This window comes from Meleagris gallopavo, chromosome 1 (genome assembly GCF_905368555.1).
Source record: "Meleagris gallopavo chromosome 1, MGAL_WU_HG_1.1, whole genome shotgun sequence".
NCBI classification, from domain to species: Eukaryota; Metazoa; Chordata; class Aves; order Galliformes; family Phasianidae; genus Meleagris; species Meleagris gallopavo.
Window position 1 is genome coordinate 9,689,044 of NC_139404.1, and position 21,465 is coordinate 9,710,508.

The 21,465-nt window shown below is 36.4% G+C and overlaps 1 protein-coding gene across 1 annotated transcript in view; it reads left to right on the forward strand.

The window, feature by feature from the left end:
- The window catches only part of PCLO (piccolo presynaptic cytomatrix protein), a 332,768-nt gene that overhangs the window by 255,917 nt on the left and 55,386 nt on the right, over positions 1 to 21,465 (forward strand). The window contains exons 14-20 of the mRNA XM_085216368.1: positions 5,703 to 5,753; positions 6,826 to 6,956; positions 10,855 to 10,948; positions 14,645 to 14,716; positions 17,013 to 17,193; positions 18,412 to 18,606; positions 19,784 to 19,966. Coding sequence (XP_085072494.1) covers positions 5,703 to 5,753; positions 6,826 to 6,956; positions 10,855 to 10,948; positions 14,645 to 14,716; positions 17,013 to 17,193; positions 18,412 to 18,606; positions 19,784 to 19,966 — 907 coding nt within the window. The remainder of the gene's footprint in view (positions 1 to 5,702; positions 5,754 to 6,825; positions 6,957 to 10,854; positions 10,949 to 14,644; positions 14,717 to 17,012; positions 17,194 to 18,411; positions 18,607 to 19,783; positions 19,967 to 21,465) is intronic.

The following is a 21,465-nucleotide window of genomic DNA, read 5'->3' on the forward strand; positions in this document are numbered from 1 at the left end:
TGATAACAGAAAGGCTTGTTTATCTTATAGCAAGAGGACACAGCGCATATTGATGAATCCATTTGCAATGACAGTTATGACTTTTAAGATACAGAATCTAGAGACAAAAAAGGGAAATTAAGTGATTTATCCAAGGTTGTTCAAGACCGGTTGCTCTATGAAAATAGTTTTTTCAAATGTAATGCTATGATTTTAAAACAAAAAAATTGCTCTTTTCGTTCTCTGCTGTTGTTCCTTTTTAACTGCCTCCTATGGTATTAGTAAGACCACACTTTCCCACTGAGTACTAAGTTATGGTTGAAGTTTCACAAGTTATGAATAACCATGGCAATAGTAAGCATTTCTCTGAAAACCACAGAAAGTGAAAAATGAAGTCACTGCCAATATGTTTTGTCACTAGCTAATTCCTGTGAACTTATTAAATATAATTTCACATTTTCTTTACCATGCCAGCTGGGCTTTTTTCTCCTTGAGCACCCTCCTGCACACCTGGAGAGGGCAGGGTGGGTATCTAGTAGCCTTTTTTCACAGTCAAAATGAGAAACTAGATCATAAAGTCATCTATCATGTTTTCTTTTTTTGCTGTTTTTTGTCAAACAGTCAACAACTGAAGTAAAAAACAATCCTATGAAGCTTGCATTTGTTTAAGCAATTTGAAAGATAGCTAAAGCAGATTGCTCTCCTGGATACTCAGCTTCTTACTGTCTTACTCTTTGAAGCAAAGCTTCACAATGCAGAACACACTTTCTAGATATGTACTTCTCTGTACTTTTATTCTTTCTCGTGACTGTCAAGATTTTACAAGAACACCAATCCAAGTTTCTATTGAATTATTGCTTTGTTTGTATTTTGTGTTGCTGAAGTTGTAACTTTGATTTGAACTACAAATGTTTTTGGTACGATACAAATGAAAAATAGCAACTGGGGCTGTCTCATTTCAGATAGCTCACATTACTATCATGTGAGGGAAAAACAGAAATCTCTTTCATCCAGTGATATAACAAAATGTGTAAATGTATTTATTTATTAGTTTGCATCAAATAGTAATTTTGACTATTCAGAATTTCCTTAGACTTTTTATGAATGTAATTCTTGTCTATAATGTACATGTTAAGATTGGCACACAAAACTTCAGGGATCTAGCAAAATTACCTGATCATCAGGTTCACATTGTAAACATCTTTGTGTGAACTAGTTTGCCTTGTGTTTTATATTAATCAATGAGAAAAGCAGTTTAAATTAGCAGTCATGAGACTGGATGATTCCTGACATTGAAGTAAAGCAAAGTGCAGAGCTCTTAGTGCAGATGTCACTATTGACAGTGAAAGTCCTTTCCTTTGGCTGATGAGTCATACTCCTAATTCACTGAATAGTGTATGAAGGTATATAAATAATTGATGTATAGTGTATCCTGGAGAGATCCCTCTCTCTGTCCACATGAAGAGATTGCAGTACCAGTTTTGGTACTGCAGTTGAACATCTGAAATTAGGGGCATAAATTTCATTTCACTCCACTTCACAGAGGATTTAGTAATATTTTATGAAAACTCAGCTGCATGCTTTGCTTATGAAGATTAACAAAAACCATTTGTGTATTTATCCATTTTATACTTTATGCAGAAGATGTAAGTCAAAACTAATCAAGTAAATGCTTGAAACTGTCTTTGTTCATTTCTGAAAACCATGCTGAGAGGCATTGCATTCCTAATCACTATAGCTTGTTGCCTTGCATAGTTTCTGTCCATTGATTGTAGGCCATTTTTATAGTAATGTTGATCTCTCTTAAAAGAAAATACTACAGCCTATCTTTTCCAGAACAACTCTCAAACAGCATTTCCAGGAAGGCAGCAGCACTGATTCTTTACTTTTGCCAAAGCATCAAGACAGATTAAATATTCAAACTGCCTATATCGTACTTTTGCACATATTTCTTTTTTTTTAGCAAGTAAAATCTTTTGTTAAAGATTCTGTATAGAGTATACACTCCTAAAATTATGTAGGAGTCTCTTTGGTATTCTGTAATGTAGATCTTCTCACATTTAATGCTTTATCTTATTACAACACCTTAAGAAAATCTATAAGGATTTTTGGGATTTAGGGATTTACAAAAGAGGCAGATAGGTATTCCATTTCTCAGAAACTGAAAGACATTCTAATGGAACTAATGGAAAAGTGTGTCAAACTGATAGTCACAATCTGGAAAATAGGAAAACATAAGTTCTAGATTGGTATTCTGAGAGCAGTAAGTTTGTCCTACTTTGCATCTGTTTTCTGCAGCTTTGACTCTAGAAGCAAATGTAGAGAGAATGCAAAACTGTCCAAATACTGCTGCTGGTCCAAGCAGGACTTTCTTTCTTAGAATCATAGAATCACAAGGTTGGAAATGACCTGCAAGGTCATCTAGTCCAACTGTCCTCCCATTACCATTGCTACCACAAGACGCTAAACCATATCTTGTAGCTCCTCATCCAGACACCTCTTGAACACTGCCAGGGATGGTGACTCCACCACCTCCCTGGGCAGCCATTCCAGTGCCTCACCACTCTCTGAGAGAAAAATTTTTTCCTTATGTCTACCCTAAACCTCCTCTGGTACAACTTGTGGCCATTTCCTCGGGTCCTGTTTGTTGCCTGGGAGAAGAGGCCAAACCCCTCCACATCACAACCTCCCTTCAGAAAGTTGTAGAGTACAACAAGGTGTCCTCTGAGCCTCCCCTTCTCCAGGCTAAACAATCCCAGCTCCTTTAGCTGCTCCTCATAAGACTTGTGCTGCAGACCCCTCACCAGTTTCATTGCCTGTCATGGAGTTAACTAGATCGATCTATGCCTGTGACAGGAGGTCGGTAGACCTGAGGGCCCCCTGACTCCCAAAAATGGGAAGGAAAAGGGAAAAGGTGTGGGAAGATGGGAGCTGGGCTCAAGGAAAACAAAAAACAGAACAGTGGCAATGATCTGAGGAATACATTTTACTAACTATGATATTGGAATACAAGATAACACAATATAATACAATCTAATTGAAATTTAGATGAATCAATCAAATAGAATAGGAGAGAGACAGAGTTTCCGAAACCTGAAAAGCTTGGTACGGCTAGGAAAGCACAACCAACACCCACTGCAAGGCAGTAAGAGAGTGCCCAACCTGGGAGGGCCAAATCCCATGACTTCTGTGACAGGCACCTGGAATTGGAACATTAACACTTTAACTCCCAGTGCACTACATGATGTTATGATGTGGAATACCAAAAACCAAAAATCACAAAACCATGACATTGCCCTTCTCTGGACACATTCAATGTCTTTCTTGTAGTGAGGGGTCCAAAACTGAACATAGTACTCAAGATGCAGCCTCACCAGTGCTGAGTACAGGAGGATGATCACCTCCCTGCTCCTGCTGGCCACACTATTTCTAATGCAGTCAGGATGCTATTGGCCCTCTCGGCCACCTGGACACACTGTCAGTTCATGTTCAGCCAAGCATCAACCAACACCCCCAGATCTCTTTCCTCTTCACTGTCATCAAGCCACTCGTCCCCAAGCCTATAGCGCTGCATGGGGTTATTGTAGCCAAAGTGCAGGACCTGGCAGTTGCCTTGTTGAACCTCATCCCATTCACCTCAATCCAGCGATCCAGCTTATCTAGATCCCGCTGAAGGGCATCCCTACCCTCAAGCAGATCGATATTACCTCCCATCTTGGTGTCATCTGCAAACTTACTGAGGGTATACTCAATCCCCTCATCTAGGTTATCAATAAAGACATTAAACAAGATGGGCTCCAGTACTGACCCCTGAGGGACACTACTTGTAAGGAGTCACCAGCTGGAATTAACTCCATTAATCACTACCAGTTGGGCATGGCCTCTAGCCAGTTCCTTTCCCAAAGAAGGGTTCTGTGAGAGACTGTGTCAAAGGCTTTGCTGAAGTCTAGGTAGACTACATCAACAGCCTTTCCCTCGTCTACCAGTCTGGTAACCCAGTTGTAGAAGATGAGGTTGGTCAAGCACGACCTGCCTTTCATGAACCCATGCTGGCTGGGTCTGATCCGCTGAACACCATGCACATGCTATGTGATCTCACCCAAGATGATTTTCTCCATAACTTTCCCTGGTACCGAGGTCAGGCTGACAGGCCTGTAGTTCCCTGGATCTTCCTTACGGCCCTTCCTGTAGATGAAAGTAACATCAGCAAGCCTCTAATCCTCTGAGACCTCTCCAGCTAGCCAGGAGCTCTGGTGGATGGCCGAGATCAGCTCAGCAATCACCCCCCACCAGCTCCCTCAGCTCCCTATGGTGGAGCCCATCCGGTCCCATGAACCTGTGACAGTCCATATGGAGGAGGAGCTCTCTCTCCACCTGAATCACCAGGGGAACATTCCAGACTTCCAGATCATAGCTGATCAGAACTGATCTGCCTATTAAAGGCAGATGTAAAGAAGGCATTGAGGACCTCAGCCTTCTCCTTCTCCTCAGAGGTCACATTCCCCCCGCATCAAGTAAAGCATGAAAATTATCCTTGGTTCTTCTCTTACCGTTTATATATTTATAAAAGGATTTCTTATTCTCTTTTACTGCAGTGGCCAATCTGAGTTCAAGTTGGGCTTTTGCATTCCTAACTTTCTCCCTGCATACCTTAGCTACTTCCGTGTAATCTCCCCAAGTAGCCTGTCCCTTCTTCCAGAGGACATAACTCTTTTTCTTCCAGAGTCTCAACAATAGTTTCAGGTGACCTCTACCATCCCCTTGGGCAGCCCATTCTTGTACCTTATTATTCTATTGGAGAAAGTTATTCCTAATAAACAACCTGAAGCTCCTCAGAGCAACTTTAGGCCATTCCTTCTAGTCCTATCACTAATTATGAGGGAGTAGAGACCAACCTTACAACTTCCTTTCAGGTAGTTATAAAGAGCAATTAAGTTTCCCCTGAGCCTTCTCACTTCCAGACTGAAAAATCCCAGTTCTCTCAGGCTTTCCTCATAAGGCTTGTGCTCCAGATCCCTCATAGCTTTGTTGCCCATCTCTGGACACGTGCCTCTCTGTCTTCTTTGTAGTGAGAGACTCAAAACTGAACACAGCACTTGAGTTGTGGCCTCACCAGAGCTGAGTAAAGGGGGTCGATCATGATCCTGGTCCTGCTGGCCACACAACTTCTGATACAAGTCAGGATGTCTTTGGCCACCAGAGCACACTGCTGGCTTATGTTTAGCTGAGTCAACCCACACCCCCAGATCCTTTTCCTCCACTTTCTAGCCACTCTGGCCCAAGCCTGATAGCATTGCATGAGGTTAATAATATCCTCCTCTGCATTTAATTGGTAACATCACACATTTACTATGTCACATAGCAAAAACCACAACCAACCTACTCTCAACATTCAGTTTTGTTAAACTCCCCAAGGCTTTTTCTGTGACCAGTCTAGACTGTAAAGACTCTGGTGTTCAATTTGTCTGATTCTGTACATACACAAAGCCTGATCAAAATGTCAGGACTGGATTCTTTAAGTGCTGTTGCATAACTGTTAATATTGAGTGTACGGGTGTACCGATTGGATACAATGGAATGGTTTTGAAAAATATGTGTGGAAATTGCAATATAGACAACAGCTGTTAAAAAGTTGATATTGAGAATCTTTTATTTCCAATAGGCATATATGTATATATATAATTACATGCCTCTGTGTTTATTTATGTATTTTAATCCGGCAGCCCACTGAAGCTACAAAGTCTACTTCTCATCCAATCACTGGAGAAATTCAGGTAGATATGTAATTCTTTAAGTGTAAATTATTGTTTAAATTGAGTACTTTTCTCTGGTGAATAAATAAATTAAAAATCATCTTCATTAAGTGATTTCTCATTTGTAGAATCATAGAATCATAGAATACGTTCAGTTGGAAGGGACCACAAAATTCAACTGCTGACTCCACATGGGACCACCCCAAATTCAAACCCTACATCTGAGGACATTGTCCAAATGTTTTCTGAACTCCGGCAACTTTGGGCTGTGACACTGCCATTGAGAGTCTGTTCCAGTGCCCAGCCACTGCCGTGGTTAATAACCTTTTCTTAATCTCCAGCTTATCCCTCTCCTGACACAGCTTCATGCTATTCAACCAATTGAAATGTCACCAAATGAAATAAGATAAGGTGTAAAGCATAGCTAGGTTGTTTTTTTTTCTTCTTCTACTTTTTTTGGTGTTTTGTTTTTGTTTTCTCTAAAGTTCGCTTGGGAAATACGAATAAAAGTACAAAAAATGTTTCAGTTCCTGAAAGTGCTGAAAATGTAGTGATCTAAACTTTAACCTTCAGACAGTTACTGTGGTTCAGTTCAGAAATTCCCAGACTCCACTGGAACTCAACTGAAGTCCCACTGGACTTTACTTCCAGTGAAGACTGTAAAGACTTTCTCATGGAGCAGTACATTTCTTTCCATGCAATGCCAAGTGTGTGATTATCTCTTATGTAAACTGACTTCAATTTTTTAAAACTGTGGAAGTGAGAGCAGCAGAACTAATTTTCTATATATTTCTGTCTTTTGTTTCCTTCATTCATCCCTGCCTTTTTGTAGATATGGTCTTTTCATAGTATTAATTATTTCCATAGTACCATAGTATAACACTAAGATAGTAAATCATAGAATCATAGAATGGCCTGGGTTGAAAGCAATCATCCAGCATCTCATTCTAGTCAGTAGAGAGAGTCAGAATCTTCCAGTATGGGGAAAGCAAAAGGTCTAAAACTCACTTAATACAAAGGATTTTTTGAGAATTTGAATAATTCAGGAATTTAAATTAAAACTAATCTTACTGTGTTTAAATGTGTTCTCTAGCTTCAAATCAATTACGACAAACACCTTGGCAACCTTATCATCCATATTCTTCAGGCAAGAAACCTTGCTCCCAGAGACAATAATGGCTATTCTGATCCCTTTGTTAAAGTTTATCTTCTTCCAGGGAGAGGGTAAGTGCAGGATGAAAGAAAGAACACTCTTTCTTTAAATTTGAGTTTGTTTCTTGTCACTAATAAACAAAACTGAGAGCTTATAGAAAGTGAAGGTACAACACCAGGAAAAATCGTGGATATTTAATGGGAAGCCAGATGCTACTCCCAGGAGGCTGTGCAATACATTGCTAATGACTTCAGACACTTTTTGATAATTTTTGTAGATTTCATCCATTTTTTTCCATCTTTCCATTTAAAAAATTTAATACAATGAAGAATGTATATTGAAAGAACAGTCTGCTGAGGGGTACTAAATATACAGATTTCAAAGTTCTCATTAGAAATTTCTAAGATGTAGTGAGGTGTATGGATTTGGGAATAATAAATTGGCCTTTGATTCTGTAATACAAAAAACCCTACATTTAAGGTTAAAATTGGATTGTTGCTTTTGCTCAAGACATTGAGAGTTTGGAGCTGATTTGCAAACATATACAATCACAGTAGCTGATGCTGGTTTAAGACTGCAGTATGATATTAAAAGTGATAAGTAATAGATAAAGAGCTATCTAATCACATTTGATGTGATTTTATTTATTCATTTATTAAGAGTTAAGATAGTTTTATAAATTCTGGCAATCTTGTATTAAATGACTATACAAATCCAATATGTAACCAATTTTTTTTTTTCACAGTTTTTTAAAGTAGCCACATTGCTTTTTAAAACTCTATCTGTCATTATAAATAGCTCATTAATGTTCCTTTAAAAGACGTTTTTCTGTATCAGCAATATAATAACACTTTTTTGTGCCTTAAATTTGCAGAATGTCATATACTCAGTTATAATAATCCTGCTGACTTAAATGGCACTACAGATGTATCTTAAGGAACAAACTTATTTTGCAAAGATGAATTCCTGCAGACATTTAAATTTGTGTAGTCACACTCATCACAAAACACTCTTAGACTGAGACCATTTAACTAAAATTATGCATTTCTGATCAACTGAAAGTAAAAGGAAAGTGCATATTCAGGTCACAGTTCACATTTGACATATAGGGAAGCACAGCTAAAAGCATACAAATGGTACAGCTAAAGAAATGCATGCTTAGTAGCATGCTGATTCAATCTGTACAGCATTCAATATTATTCAGTGGCACTGGGCCTAAAACTGTTACTGGATATAATAGGAACAGGTCCTAAATTTTGAGAGTATTTTAATGCACCTAAGAATCTTGCCAAATACTTGTCTAATAAATTTTACTGGGGATTTTGCTTATTCATTCACTGTTGTAGAAGTTAGGCTTTGAAATACAGAGATGTTCAACCTGTAGAATTCTAGCTCAGCTTGAAGCATTAGGTTCAAACTTTGGGCTACGTTATGAAGAGTTTGAATTTTATTTGGGTTTGTTACTGTAAAATATGGCAATGTTTCTGTTTTGCATGTATTTCAGGACTTTAGGGAATAATGCGAATGAAGAGCTTCTCAAAAGTGCAAAACTTGCATATGAAAGCAGAAATGTAAACTGCTACTAAATATATTTTATCAGTAGTTAAATCCTTACACATCTGCTTACTCTTCATAATGCCTGTTTCCTTTGATTCTAATACTAGAAATTACCCCTCCTTCATGTTTTCTTTCATCTTTGTCTCTCACTATTTCCTCTCACGCTGCTTCCTCTGTGTTCCTATTTAATGCTGGATATGCAGACAAGTCATGGTTGTCCAAAATGCAAGGTAGAGTGTACTGTCTTTCAATTTTCTTATTTAACTTTTACATGCAAGTATGATGTTTTGATGTGCCTGTGCACGGAAAGATAGATTTCTCTTGAGTTTTTATGATTCATGATTGCTGCTATTTATTCATTCTCTAGTGAATTTCATTTCCAGGTCAGAAGAAACTGGAAACAAGTAATTAATATTCCTCAATACAGTAGTATTCTAGGCCCAAACTTTGAGGACAAATAAAATTTGCTTTGAAGTCTGGAAGATTTAGTTTAATCACAGATATCTAAAAATACATTTCCACTCACTGAAAGTTGTAAAACAATTAATAGTGAACCTGTCTTAAGATTTTGAGTGGTGGAGTGGCATTATACTGACAAGAGGAAAAACATTGTTCAAAAGTGAGATGGAATGTTTTTCTCTATATACCTTCCACACAGTGAGTATATATTAATACTAAATATCAGTCTAGATAATCATCCAGATTAATGCTATTTGAGAACATAAATGGCTATTCAGTGTATTTGAATTTTTAGTAATTGGACCTACTAATTTGTCCCAGATTTGGAAATATGAAGTGAAATTCAGTTCTCAAGGTACACTAGTATCAACAAAGGCTAAATACATAATAGTAATTCAACCTTCTTTCTGCATTTCTTTAAAAGTAGAGAGCTGACCAAACAAATCAACAGATGTTTTTTAACGAACATGTTTAATTAAATCCTTTTTGGAGAATAAGGCCACCACATATTGTAGAATTAGAGGCAAAGACTGCAGAGTAGTACTGAGTTTGTAGAGTGAAACTGCTAGTGCTCAAAAAACCAACATTTATACATATATATAATTTATATATATATATAATTGACATAGATATATATACATGTCAATGAAACACATGCATATTTTACATAAGTAATTCAGACCCACACCAACACACCAATCTGGTACCATGCCCAGTACATATTCATGGCTGGCCAATTTAAATGAGTCTCTGATGTGCTTCTTCTGAATTAATCTTACTTGAAAGGAATCTAGTTCATTAACTCAGGCTATACCACAATGTGAACCAAAACGTAGTTCAATCACAAGTCAGAATTGGGAAAATCAGAAGAAAAGGTCACTACCAAATATGAATGTAAAGATACCATAAGAGTTTAATAGAACGGATACAGGTCATTGTGTTCTGCTTGGCATTACCACTGGAAAAAAGCCCTGGACACGTTCTAGTAGCAGATGTATGACCTTACAGTATGGGAGATTTGAACAGAAGTCAATGAGAAATTAAATTGCAGAGTGGCAAAACTAAGTTCATTGCCTTCTATCTTTTTGGATTTTCAAAATATTAAAAGCTTTTCATGTTCTCCTATCCAGCTCTTTTGAGATCTGCATTAAAATGTATATTAAATTAAAATTGGAATGGAAGCAGATCAGACATCAAAGCTCACAGCACTAGATGAATTCATATTCTATTAGAGGTTTGTGTATTCCTTTCTGCATCCTCAGGAAATGTAAAGTACAATAGAAAGCACTATTAACTCTTTTTTAGAAACAGATTATGCACGCATTTTTTTTTTTTATTCCTGGCTATTGATAAAAACAATCATGAGGTTGATGTACTTTTATGTTTGTTTCCAGGATGGTTAGAGGCAGATTCAGAGAACAGGATCAATAAGAAATTAGTGTTTCTATCATTAACAGGATATAATATACCCCATGGCCTTCATTAAATGTTCTAGTGAGATAGGAATCCTGTAATTAGAGGCTATAACCTATAAATATAATGGATTCCTGCTACTTTAAAGTGCTAATAAGAGGATGGTCTCAGAAAAAAAATCAATGCATTATCACTGTCATTTCTAATCAGAGTAAAACATCTATAAAGAGAGAACAAAGCATATGTGCATTTGCTGACTGATGCTTTACACTGAAACAGTTATAGGCAGAGAGACATCACTGAAGAGTCAGAAGATATTTTAAAAGGCCAAGCCAGGAAAAAAATACTAGGTGTAGCGAAAAAAGCCATAGGCTGTCATTGTCCTCTTGCAACCCTGAGTTCTTAGAGAAACATGGGAAGAAATTCTTTTTCTGAGATTTCTTTGTGTGTGTGTGTATGTGGGTTGGTTTTGTTTTGTATTAGAACTGAAAGAAGCAAAGGATCATTAATGTAATGTTTCCTTCCTTTGTTCAAATTCAGTGCTGAGTACAAGCGAAGAACTAAGTACGTGCAGAAAAGCCTGAATCCAGAATGGAATCAGACAGTCATTTATAAAAATATCTCCACGGAGCAGGTGCGTGACTGATAGTACTATTCACTGTGATTTGCTGTTATATTTGTGTGGGCTGCAGTGCTTACTATGAAGGAAGCAGCATTAGTGGCAGTTCTGCGAAGCCATTTGAAATCTTCAAAATTTGAAAAAAAAATTGGAACTATTTCCTTACTGCTGGTAGAGTTCATAATATCAATATTTTTTTCTTTTTATTCAGAAAAAATGATCTTTTGTGTGCATTACACTGACAAGCATGCCAAAAGTATCAGCATAACTCTTGGTTTCAAAAGATCCATGCCAGTTCACGGAAAACACTGATCCTACCATTTTCTTTTTCAAAAATGTTTATGTAGTCTAGAGATTCATGTTGACACTTAACAGTAATTTACAGTAATAGATTTAAAATATGAATCTGTTCAACAAAATTCAGAAGAGATTTCATTTCCTTGGTACAGAAAAATTTAAATCACATCTGGGAAGAGGGTCTGTGGAAACCCATTTCTTGATGGCTTCATAACCCTAACTGATCTAAGGGCTTAACTGAGGCAGTATTGTATCACTTCATTCTCCTTTTTCTCTATATCCTCTTTTAAAGAGAATTTTTACTTCTCAAAAAATATTAAATGAAACAACTTCTCTTTTTTTTCTCTCTTCTTCTCCTCCCCTCCCCCCCTCTTTTTTTCCCCCTTTTTCTTCTCTTATCCACATGACAAAGCCTAAAAGTAGTTTTGGCTTAGTAACAGTATTTTCACATTATGTTCTGAGCTCAAATTATAGTTACCATGTGTTTAAAGTTAGCAGGATTGAACTGCTCTCTGTCTTGTAGGGGCACTTTCTCATTTTCTTGTGAGTGCCTTGCCTACTTTCAGAAACCTACTTTCATATGGAAACTATTTCAGAAATATCATTTTCAGTAATGCTACCAGTTAAACTCCTGATGGAGATCTCAGCTTTTTGTTTCATTAACTAAAGGAAACTGGATGATGTAAGGCAAAACCTTACTTTGCTGTGAAGGTATAATTGCTCCTTTTAAAATCACCAGCCATTCAGTGTTCTTTGCCTTTAATATATAAATATATCTTCAGAAAACCAAATTTTTCTCCTCTCTGAAACTCATTTCGTACACTGCTTAATAAAGGTCTTCAGAAGATTTTTCATTGTCAAAATATTTTATGAACTTATTAAACTTATTGAACTAAGAGGCTTAGAATAGATATCTGAAAGAAATGTAGAATACTGCAAGTATTCAGCACAGTTTTATTATCATATTAATGTAAAAAATACTAATGAAGTAGCATTGTAGTTACTTGAAAATCTCTATTTTTCTGTTTCCACCAAAAATCTTTCAACATCTTTTTTCTCTTTCTTTTTCTGGATCTGTACATTTTTCTCTCTGTCCTTACACAGTCATCACTTGTAAAAGAAATGAACATGTCCTCCCAGAATAGCAGAAGTTGAGACAATGCATTTCTGGAAAGTATTTAGGGTATTCCTGTTTTCAAGGACAAAAATACATATACTCAATATAGCATCTAGTAGAAATCCAGGAAACTAAAAGTAGCATGGAACAGTGATTTTTCAACTTGTTTTTAGGTTATTTTCACATCGATGCTGTCTTGGAACATTTAAGAAAATAAATTTTATTCAGTCAAGCAAAATGAATGTTACATTTATTCTGCATAGGTTGTTCAAGACAGAACCTTTCCCTTGTTTAACTTTTTGCTTAATTTTAGCAGGTATTCTTAAGAAGGCTGTGTTCCCTAATTAGGTAGGAGTTAAAAAGCAAAAGATTAAGAAATTACTCTCTATTATTATTTTTTTTTAATCTTAGCTGTCAAGTAATATTTTTATCTTCTCAAAGAATACAGTCTAGATGCTAAAAATATAATTTCCCTTTGTGTGGGTTTACCCAGATATACAGATTTTAACTGGTTTTCCAAAGAAACTGGATTTGTGCACTTACTCATTTTCTAAAATTTTCGGGAAGCACAAGATATTCATAATACATATCAATAAAATGAAATTGTTAAAGACGATATAGAGTGATTAAAAAATGTCTGGATCTTTGTTATGTTAAATGAAGGGAAAGCAAAATTTAAGAGGAAATGCTAGTCTTCTTCACTTACAACTTCAGTCTGATTTCATATATCTCATTCCTCAGGATTTTGACTTTCTGTATGTCAAGACAAATTAACACACCAACATCTTGCTAGCTTTTTACCTCAGTATTCTACACCAATAATCATTCTTCTTCATATTCCCATCAATATTCTTTCCATTAGTCCCCAGAGACCCCTGGGATGACGTTCAGGTCAATCTTTCCAATAAGGCCAGCAACTTTGGTTGACAGCTCTTCTGTTTTGAGCTATCTTTTCATACAGAGACCTTTACTGAAAAATTTAGAGAGGAAGACATGTGATGGATGGCTGAACTCTCTTAGTTTGTTTAGCCTTGGAGGAGGCAACCATTAATGAGATGCTGGAAAGTAGCCTTGCAGAAGGGAGTCTGGAGGTTCTGTTCAACAGCAAGTTGAATATGAATCAATAGTGTGCCCTGGCAGGCCAACCATACCCTTGGATACACCAGGCACAGTGCTGGAAAGGGATCATCTATCTTTGCTGTGCTCTGGTATACCCTCACTTTGAGTACGATGTGCAGTTTGTAGCATCACAATATAAAAAGGACATAAATCTTTTAGAGAGCACCCATGGATGGCTATGAATATGAAGCATCTGAAGGGCAAGATGTATGAGTAGTGACTGAGATCACTTAGCTTTCTCTGCCTAGAAAAGGGGAAATTGAGGGGAGGCCTCATGGCAGCCTACAGCTTCCTCATGAGAGAGCACAAAAAGGCAAGTGCTGATCTCTTCTCTCTGTCAATAGTGATGCGACCCCAAAAAATGACATGGAGCTGTGTCAAGGGGTTGGGTATTAGGAAAAAGTTCTAGGTTCCTCACCAAGGGAATGGTCAGACCCTGGAACAGGCATGTGAGGGCAGTAGTCATATCCCCATTGTTCAAAAATCATTTGAACAATGCTCTTCAGGCATGGGCTTTGGACTTTGAATGGTCCTGTGTGGAACCAGGAGTTGGACTTGATAATACTCAGTGATTAAAAAAAAGTCTTGTTTCTAGTTTTAGCCTGTAATAAGAGTGCTTGACAAAATCGTCATGTTTAACAAAGTCTTCAAATGTTAGGTTTTGATAGCTGTCATTAATGCCTAGCAGTACAACTTGTCCTACATATCTGGACTGCTTGCAGAGTCTCATCAATGACACTAAACTTTCAGAAATATAAAAGCCAGATCTTCATAGGTGAAATTGTTTCAATTTAATAATAAATAATACATAAGAAATCCATATTCTAATGCATTTTAGCCAAATGTCCAAAAACTCAATCCTGATGGTGAAAAAAGCTAGGAAAATACAGTAATGGGACTTTGAAAATCACATTGGCTCTTGTGGTGGGCACACATGCTGTCACAAATAACTTGTGGAAATCCCTAAAGTAAAGCAAAGCACAGGCCTATTTATATTGATAGCAAATAATAGCCCCAAATTATTTTCCTGATATCAAAGTTGATGGGAAGACAAAACTGCCTAGATGGCAACTATGAAAAACGGGTACAAAAAGGAGATAATAAAATGAAACCACTATTCACTTCCTCTGAAGTTTATGATGGCAGTGGGTTTACTTATTTTTTTACTTAAATTGCAGCTGAAAAAGAAAACACTGGAAGTAACTGTCTGGGATTATGATAGATTCTCCTCGAATGACTTCCTTGGTGAAGTAAGTATCTTTCCTTCTCTCTGTTCTGACTAGTTAGAAAGCTGATGACTTGCATGTTAGTATCAGTCATTACATTATGCTATTGAGACATGTTTTAGTGCATGTGCAACTAACTGCAAGGTGAGTTATTTGATCTTGCTGATTCAAGCTTTCCTTTTTAACAGTGAAAATGGGTAACATCACTGCCAGTGTATAAGCAAAAGCAAAATCTTGTAAGACTTATTCTGAATACAGTAGTAATTAATAATAAATAAGATGAGGGATCCTTGGAAGCAACTGAATAAACATGGATGTACAATAGAAAATTATAAACAATAACTAGGACATCAAAGAAGTAATTACAAATGTTATTGTTGAAAAGGATCATAATTAGAAGCCCAGAAAAATCAATTGCTCAAATTACTGTTCTCATACAGAGTAACTCAGTTCAGTCTGCGTTTGAGTTTTGCAAAAATGCACTCAGCTCAGTTCCAGTTTCCAGTTGTGTAACTATAAAGCTGAGCAATCAGTGTCACTGTTTGAACAACTACTAAAATAAATGTATGGGATGCAGCTACATGATTACTTATTTCCTATATGCTGCATCAGTTTTCCTGTTAAATTCAGCATTTCACCTGAGGTTTTACTAAATATTTGCATCATTGTTATTTATGACATTTAGAAAACAGATGCTCCAGCAGCTACTTCTAGAGGAAGTTTTAAACATTTGCCTTCAAATGTTTTCAACCTCTAGAATTATTTTATTTATTAAATCATTCAAACTTAAATATGAAAACAGTACTTCACGGAAAAATGGAGAAGGCTATCCAGTGTATTTCAGGAGTATTTTGAAGTCCAGTGGAATAATGCACAATAATATCAAATAAGGGATATCCAAATTGTGCCCTAAGGAATTTTTAAAGGATTTGCACAAAAGCACGAGCACAGATGGCACTGAGCATCACAGACTGCTAGAAAATTGAATAGAACCATCACTGCTTGCACACCACCAAAGTCAAATGATGTATCATAGTTCACATCTGTGAGAACAAACCCTCTTGTTTACAAAACAGAGACACTAGCTTATATTGTCTAGTTGGAACAGTTTGTAACCATGTTAACCAAGTCATTCCTCAAACTGTTACCAAAAAAAACATACTAGAGAGGATGCTAAGTAGTTAATTTGTTCAAAACATTTATAGATTTAACCAGAGAGACCAAGCCAAGTCATAAACAGCCTATGATGCTGAAAGAAAAAATGGAAAGAAAAAAACCTTCTAACTTTGTAGAGGAAAAAAAAAAAATCATATATGAAGAAACTTGTCTATCTGTAAGCTTGAAGAGGCTTTCTTTTATTCAGAGTCTTGCAATAAACTGCCAAAGAAACCCTGTCTAGCACTTCTAAAGCTTCTATCTGACATTAGTTTTAACTCTTTCACCTTAGTGACAAATGCAAGGCTATTTTTGTCCGTTCTTTCATTCAGGACTGTGATGACCTGCTAGTAATTTATACCTCTTTGCTTTCTGAACCACAAGTCTTTTAAGAGTCTTTTCTGATAATAATGTTCTTTTTTTTTTTTTTTTTTCTTTTTTAAAAAGAAATTTTCCAAACTCCAGCTAACAATGCAAATGGACTGAGCAGATTTTTAACTGCTGAGATTTTTATTTGTTTTTTTTTTCCCACTAAGTTTTGCTTCTCATTGCCACATCATGGTTTTGTGTCCTTTTTTTTCCTTCCAGTGAAGTTTTCATGCTTTGCCTATTGACTATATACTGAAATGCAAAGGTTTCCCTGTTCTTTTCTTTTTCTGTTGCAAATTCCGTTGATTTATTCAATTTTGAAAGGAACAAGACCCAGTCTCATAGTACCAAAGACCTTATTAAATACAAATGGCACTTACACTTTTTTTAGATTGACAATAAGGAGAAAATAAGTGCACAATTCTTCTGTTAGGATGTGTCTATACAGAGGCAGAATGATGAGTACCCTCTTTAATTTTGCCATCAAGCTAGTGCTCAAAATGTTCCTCATCCTACTTAGTCATCATGATACGGAGCTTTGTCTAAGCTCATATTCCATGCCAAGATTTTGCTGAGAGGTATTACTGTATACATAATGATGTACTAATAAATGTGGGTTTCCAACCACAGCTGGTTTACATCAGGCTAGTTAAGATTGTGAGCACCCAACCTTTTATACTCTGAAATGCTTATATTTGATTGTGGCTTCTGCTAACACAACTGTAGATGCTTCTGCTGTACACCACCATTAATAGATCAGACATAGGCTGTACGTTGTGTTTTGGTTCAATTACAGGTATTGATCGACTTGTCCAGTGTCTCTCAGCTTGATAACACTCCTCGGTGGTACCCTTTAAAAGAACAGAGTGAGAACATTGATCATGGGAAATCTCATTCCGGACAGAATAGCCAGCAATCTCCAAAACCATCTGTCATCAAAAGCAGGAGTCATGGAATCTTCCCAGACCCTTCCAAGGGTAGGATTAACTCAGTGCATTTGATTTGAATTTTTTTCCCAGGTGACAGGAAAACATTTGCTATTTCTGAGTTCTAATGGAAAAATAAAGATACTGTTATGAAGTTTGTATATACTTTTATTAAAAACTTATTTCTCTCTGTGGTTAATTCATTGGAGACTTGAGTTAATGCTTAGCTTGACCCAATCAATGCTAACAAGCTCACTGAGTATTTGTGTCATTAAAACAGCAAGCTTTAAGCTACACGATCTTTTTACATCTGCTGTAGATTCTGTGACTTGTTTTTTTTTGTTTTGTTTTTTGTTTTTGTTTCTGGTAACTTTGGCTAAATTCAATACGTCTTTAACTTTCAATTTTTCTTTAAATATTCTATGACATTTCATCTTCCATCAATGCCACATTAATATTTTATAGAATAACTATTATACTATAATAATGCTTTTGTATTTCTAGTCAATAATAATGGGCTGTAGTATACCTAAATTACAATGGAAATCAGTGGAGCTGACATAGTAGAATTTTACTAGTGCTTACAAAAGGAGAATTGATCTCAATGTCTCCTGCTCCAATATATTTATTTATTTATTTTTAATAATAAGTACTCAGTAGCCAGTTGCCCTCTTAAAGAAACATCTGCAATATCAACACAATTACATTCCCAAATACAACCCAGATGAAAACCTCTGAAGGATAAGGCTTTGCTCCATCTTTTTTTCTATTTCAGTGCCGTGTTTTGGTAGCAATTGGTGTCTATATAAGATCTAAGTCCAAATCAGAAGTTATTAGACCAGAAGTTAGTGCAGAAGTTATTAGACCAATCATTCTGCAGGAGAGAGAAAAATCTGCTTGCATTACCTAAGATTTGATTACCAGCATTAGGAATATGGTTATTCTGCACATGCTAGTGAAGTAGAAAGCAAGAAACAAATCAGGCTTTAGTCTACTTCTAATCAACCACAGTGGACCAGTTCAGAAAGAATAATTAACAGATGTTAGAAATCCAATAATAAATGAATTACTCTCTGGGAAATGGTGAGGAAATAGAAATTGGTTCTTAATAAATTGAGTTTCCTAATCACAGTATGTCCTGAGATACAGAATGGCGTTGCAGAGCTTAATCTTTATTCTTTGTTCTAGAATGTAGCTTGAAAGGCAAAGTGAGAGAAAGAAAATGAGTTTAATAAATGCAACAGTTGTGCTTCTCCATTTCCTTGGTAGACATGCAGGTGCCCACCATTGAGAAATCCCACAGCAGTCCAGGGAGCTCCAAATCTTCTTCTGAAGGACATCTACGTTCTCATGGGCCATCCCGCAGCCAAAGCAAAACCAGCGTCACTCAAACACACCTTGAAGACGCTGGAGCAGCCATCGCTGCTGCTGAAGCAGCTGTCCAACAGCTTCGCCTTCAACCAAGTAAAAGACGCAAATAAATTCCTCAGCATGGCAGCTTAATGTTCATCTGTTGCCTTTTTCCCTGCTGTCTTTCCCTCTTGGCTATTTCTTTTCTGTTCTTGGCACACTGTGCTCACTCTTTCAATGTCTTTCTTTGTGTGCCCGTGTGTGAATACATATAATTACAATATACTCTTGTATTTAGATGTCTTTTATTTATTTATTTTAATTTATATAGACTGCAGTGAAACTGGCTGTTTCTCCATCACTTCCATCACTCATGGTCCATGATATTTCATAGTTGTGCATGACTCACAGAGAGTTCCTTGTGTGATGATGTTTTGATGTCTAAATAACTACAATAACTAAATAATGACGAATTAAGTAACAAAAAACCTACAGAGATGCAGTTGTCAGTTTTGCAAATTGCACACAGGTACTGAGAACACACTAACAATAAACTATACCTATGAATAGTATTCAAGCAGGGCAGTATCATATAGAAAAGATTTAAAGTTGGAAGAAAAGTTTTTTAACAGCACAACTCAGATACAGTTTTTTGAGACATGATTGTATCTAATGATGTTTGGAAAGGAAATGTAAGGCAACCTTCTTTATCTCTACCATAAAAACATGTTAGTGATGAGCAGAACAGCGATACAGAAAACTATTAAGGACATGAAACAATTAACAACTAGATTTTGACAGTGTTAACGTTATCAAAGTTGGAATTCAGAGCTAAGTCAGTTGTTGTCATACAGATTTTCTAGGAATTTTTCTGCCACACATTGATTAATGAGTCAGGATGGGTTTTATCTGACATCTTTAAATAGATTAATAAATTAGAACTTTTCTGTTTAAGAGGATAGCTCTCCATAGCTATCATTCCGTATCTGTTTGTTAGTTGAGGATTCATTGTGTTTGTCTTCAGGATTTGTTGATATGCCATAAACTTACCATGGTGCAATGCAAAAACTAGGGGGAAATGATTTCCCTTGCCTTCACCATCATTAATAAAAGAAACAGCCAGTTTTAGTACTCTTTAATGCTGTGCATGTGGTGTCTCTTTGGTGTTTGAAAACACTACTTATTTAAATGCAGAAAAAAAAAGAACACTTCTGTTTGCATGAATAACATTTAAGCTGGTTCCATCTGAGGATACATACTCTGGGTTTCCATTTCACCCACACTGCCACAGCAGCACATAAAAGCGGTCAATCTAATCATGCCAGGAAGCAGCACAGACACAGCATAGCAGGAGTCCTCCCTATTCAAAGAACTCAGTCTGACAATCTGCCTCCACCAGCCAATGACAACAAAGACCAAAGCCAACTAGCCCTCAGGAAAGTGATGTCTGATGGACCAGTCAAGCCTGAAGGAGGTGAGCAGAAGGGCATGGTTAAGAAACAAAACGCATCCCAAATCCTTCTTGCCATGTCTACTAATTCGTTGCAATATTTAATTATTTATTTTATCCTTTTGTTAAGTGCTGTAAATGTTAACATGAATCAAGAACTCTGATTTTTCCACATCAGCACATAATTACGTAACAAAACAAACAAACAATCAAACAACAACAACAAAAAAAAAACTGTGCTAAGAAATGTTACAAAACAAAAAGCATATAATCTGCTTCCATTCCACTGGAGGACTTCTCTTGAAAATTTTTATAGTTTTCCTCATGTTGTCAGCTAACGAGAGCATATGACCAAGTTAGTCTGTTTAAGCATGAGTAAACATACTCTGTGACAAAAAACTAATAGCACCTTTTGTTTCTGGAATTCTAATTGGGACATTAGCAATGTATTTTTTCTCTCTCAATATTGTTATGCCATAGGCATAGGTAATTTTTTTAACCCACCAGTGGAAAGGAAAGTTTTGATCCATGTACAGCTCGATCTTTTGACAACTCTCCAATCAGTCTCTTACTTTCCACCTGTAGGCATCTGTTCATCAAATCTAAATGCTATATATCATCAACTTAACCATTCAACACAAATAAAGAGCCAGAATCTCAGCTGATTCAAATTGACACTGTTCTATTGACTTTTGGAGCATTTTGGTTATTTCCAAAGAATCAGAGGTATTATCCAAATAAACTTAGAGAACGGACTCTCATATCTTCTCTTGTGTGTATTGCCTTTCCAACCTTACATGAATTATTGCAGATTTTTTGGTTAACACTAATATATACCATGGGCAATAAAGTATAGCTGAGAATGTAAGGGAGAAAGAGGGCATGATATTTCAAATGATTAATGACAATGGGTCATTAGTGTGAGGGAGAAATGACAAATTAACAAGGGTAAATATAATTAGTAATTTTAAATATCACAGTTAGAAAGAATGAGTTGTATCTTCTCTGAAAGCTTTAAGAAAACTTCTTTAAAATTATATTCCTGTGTTCACATGTGTGGCCAGACTCTACAGCTCAGCTTCTGACACTCAGTTCAGGCAAAGGCTGGAGTAGATCATGACACTAGTTTCAGGTACCATAACTGAAAGATCCATCCTATTCCTGGAACGTCTTCCACAGAAATCTATATAACTCATGATTTCTTATGATGTCATGTTTGAAGACATTTGTCACAAAGACTTATAGTCTAACAATGTATTTTGGCTGAGAGAAACAATGCTAAACCCTTTTCCTTATGAGATGAGGTTGAAGCAAGGTTCACACACATTATTTTAGGTATCAATATACATTTGGCTGAGAACAATTTTAGAAGCATATTACAAAGTCCTAGGAATAAGAGCCATCATTTATATCAATGATATATTAATGAGGTTGGAATTACTATAAGAAGACATGGTACTTTTGTCTTTTTACTTTGGAGAAATACAGGTAATGCACAATGGCCTTCACAATTTTGACAAGTT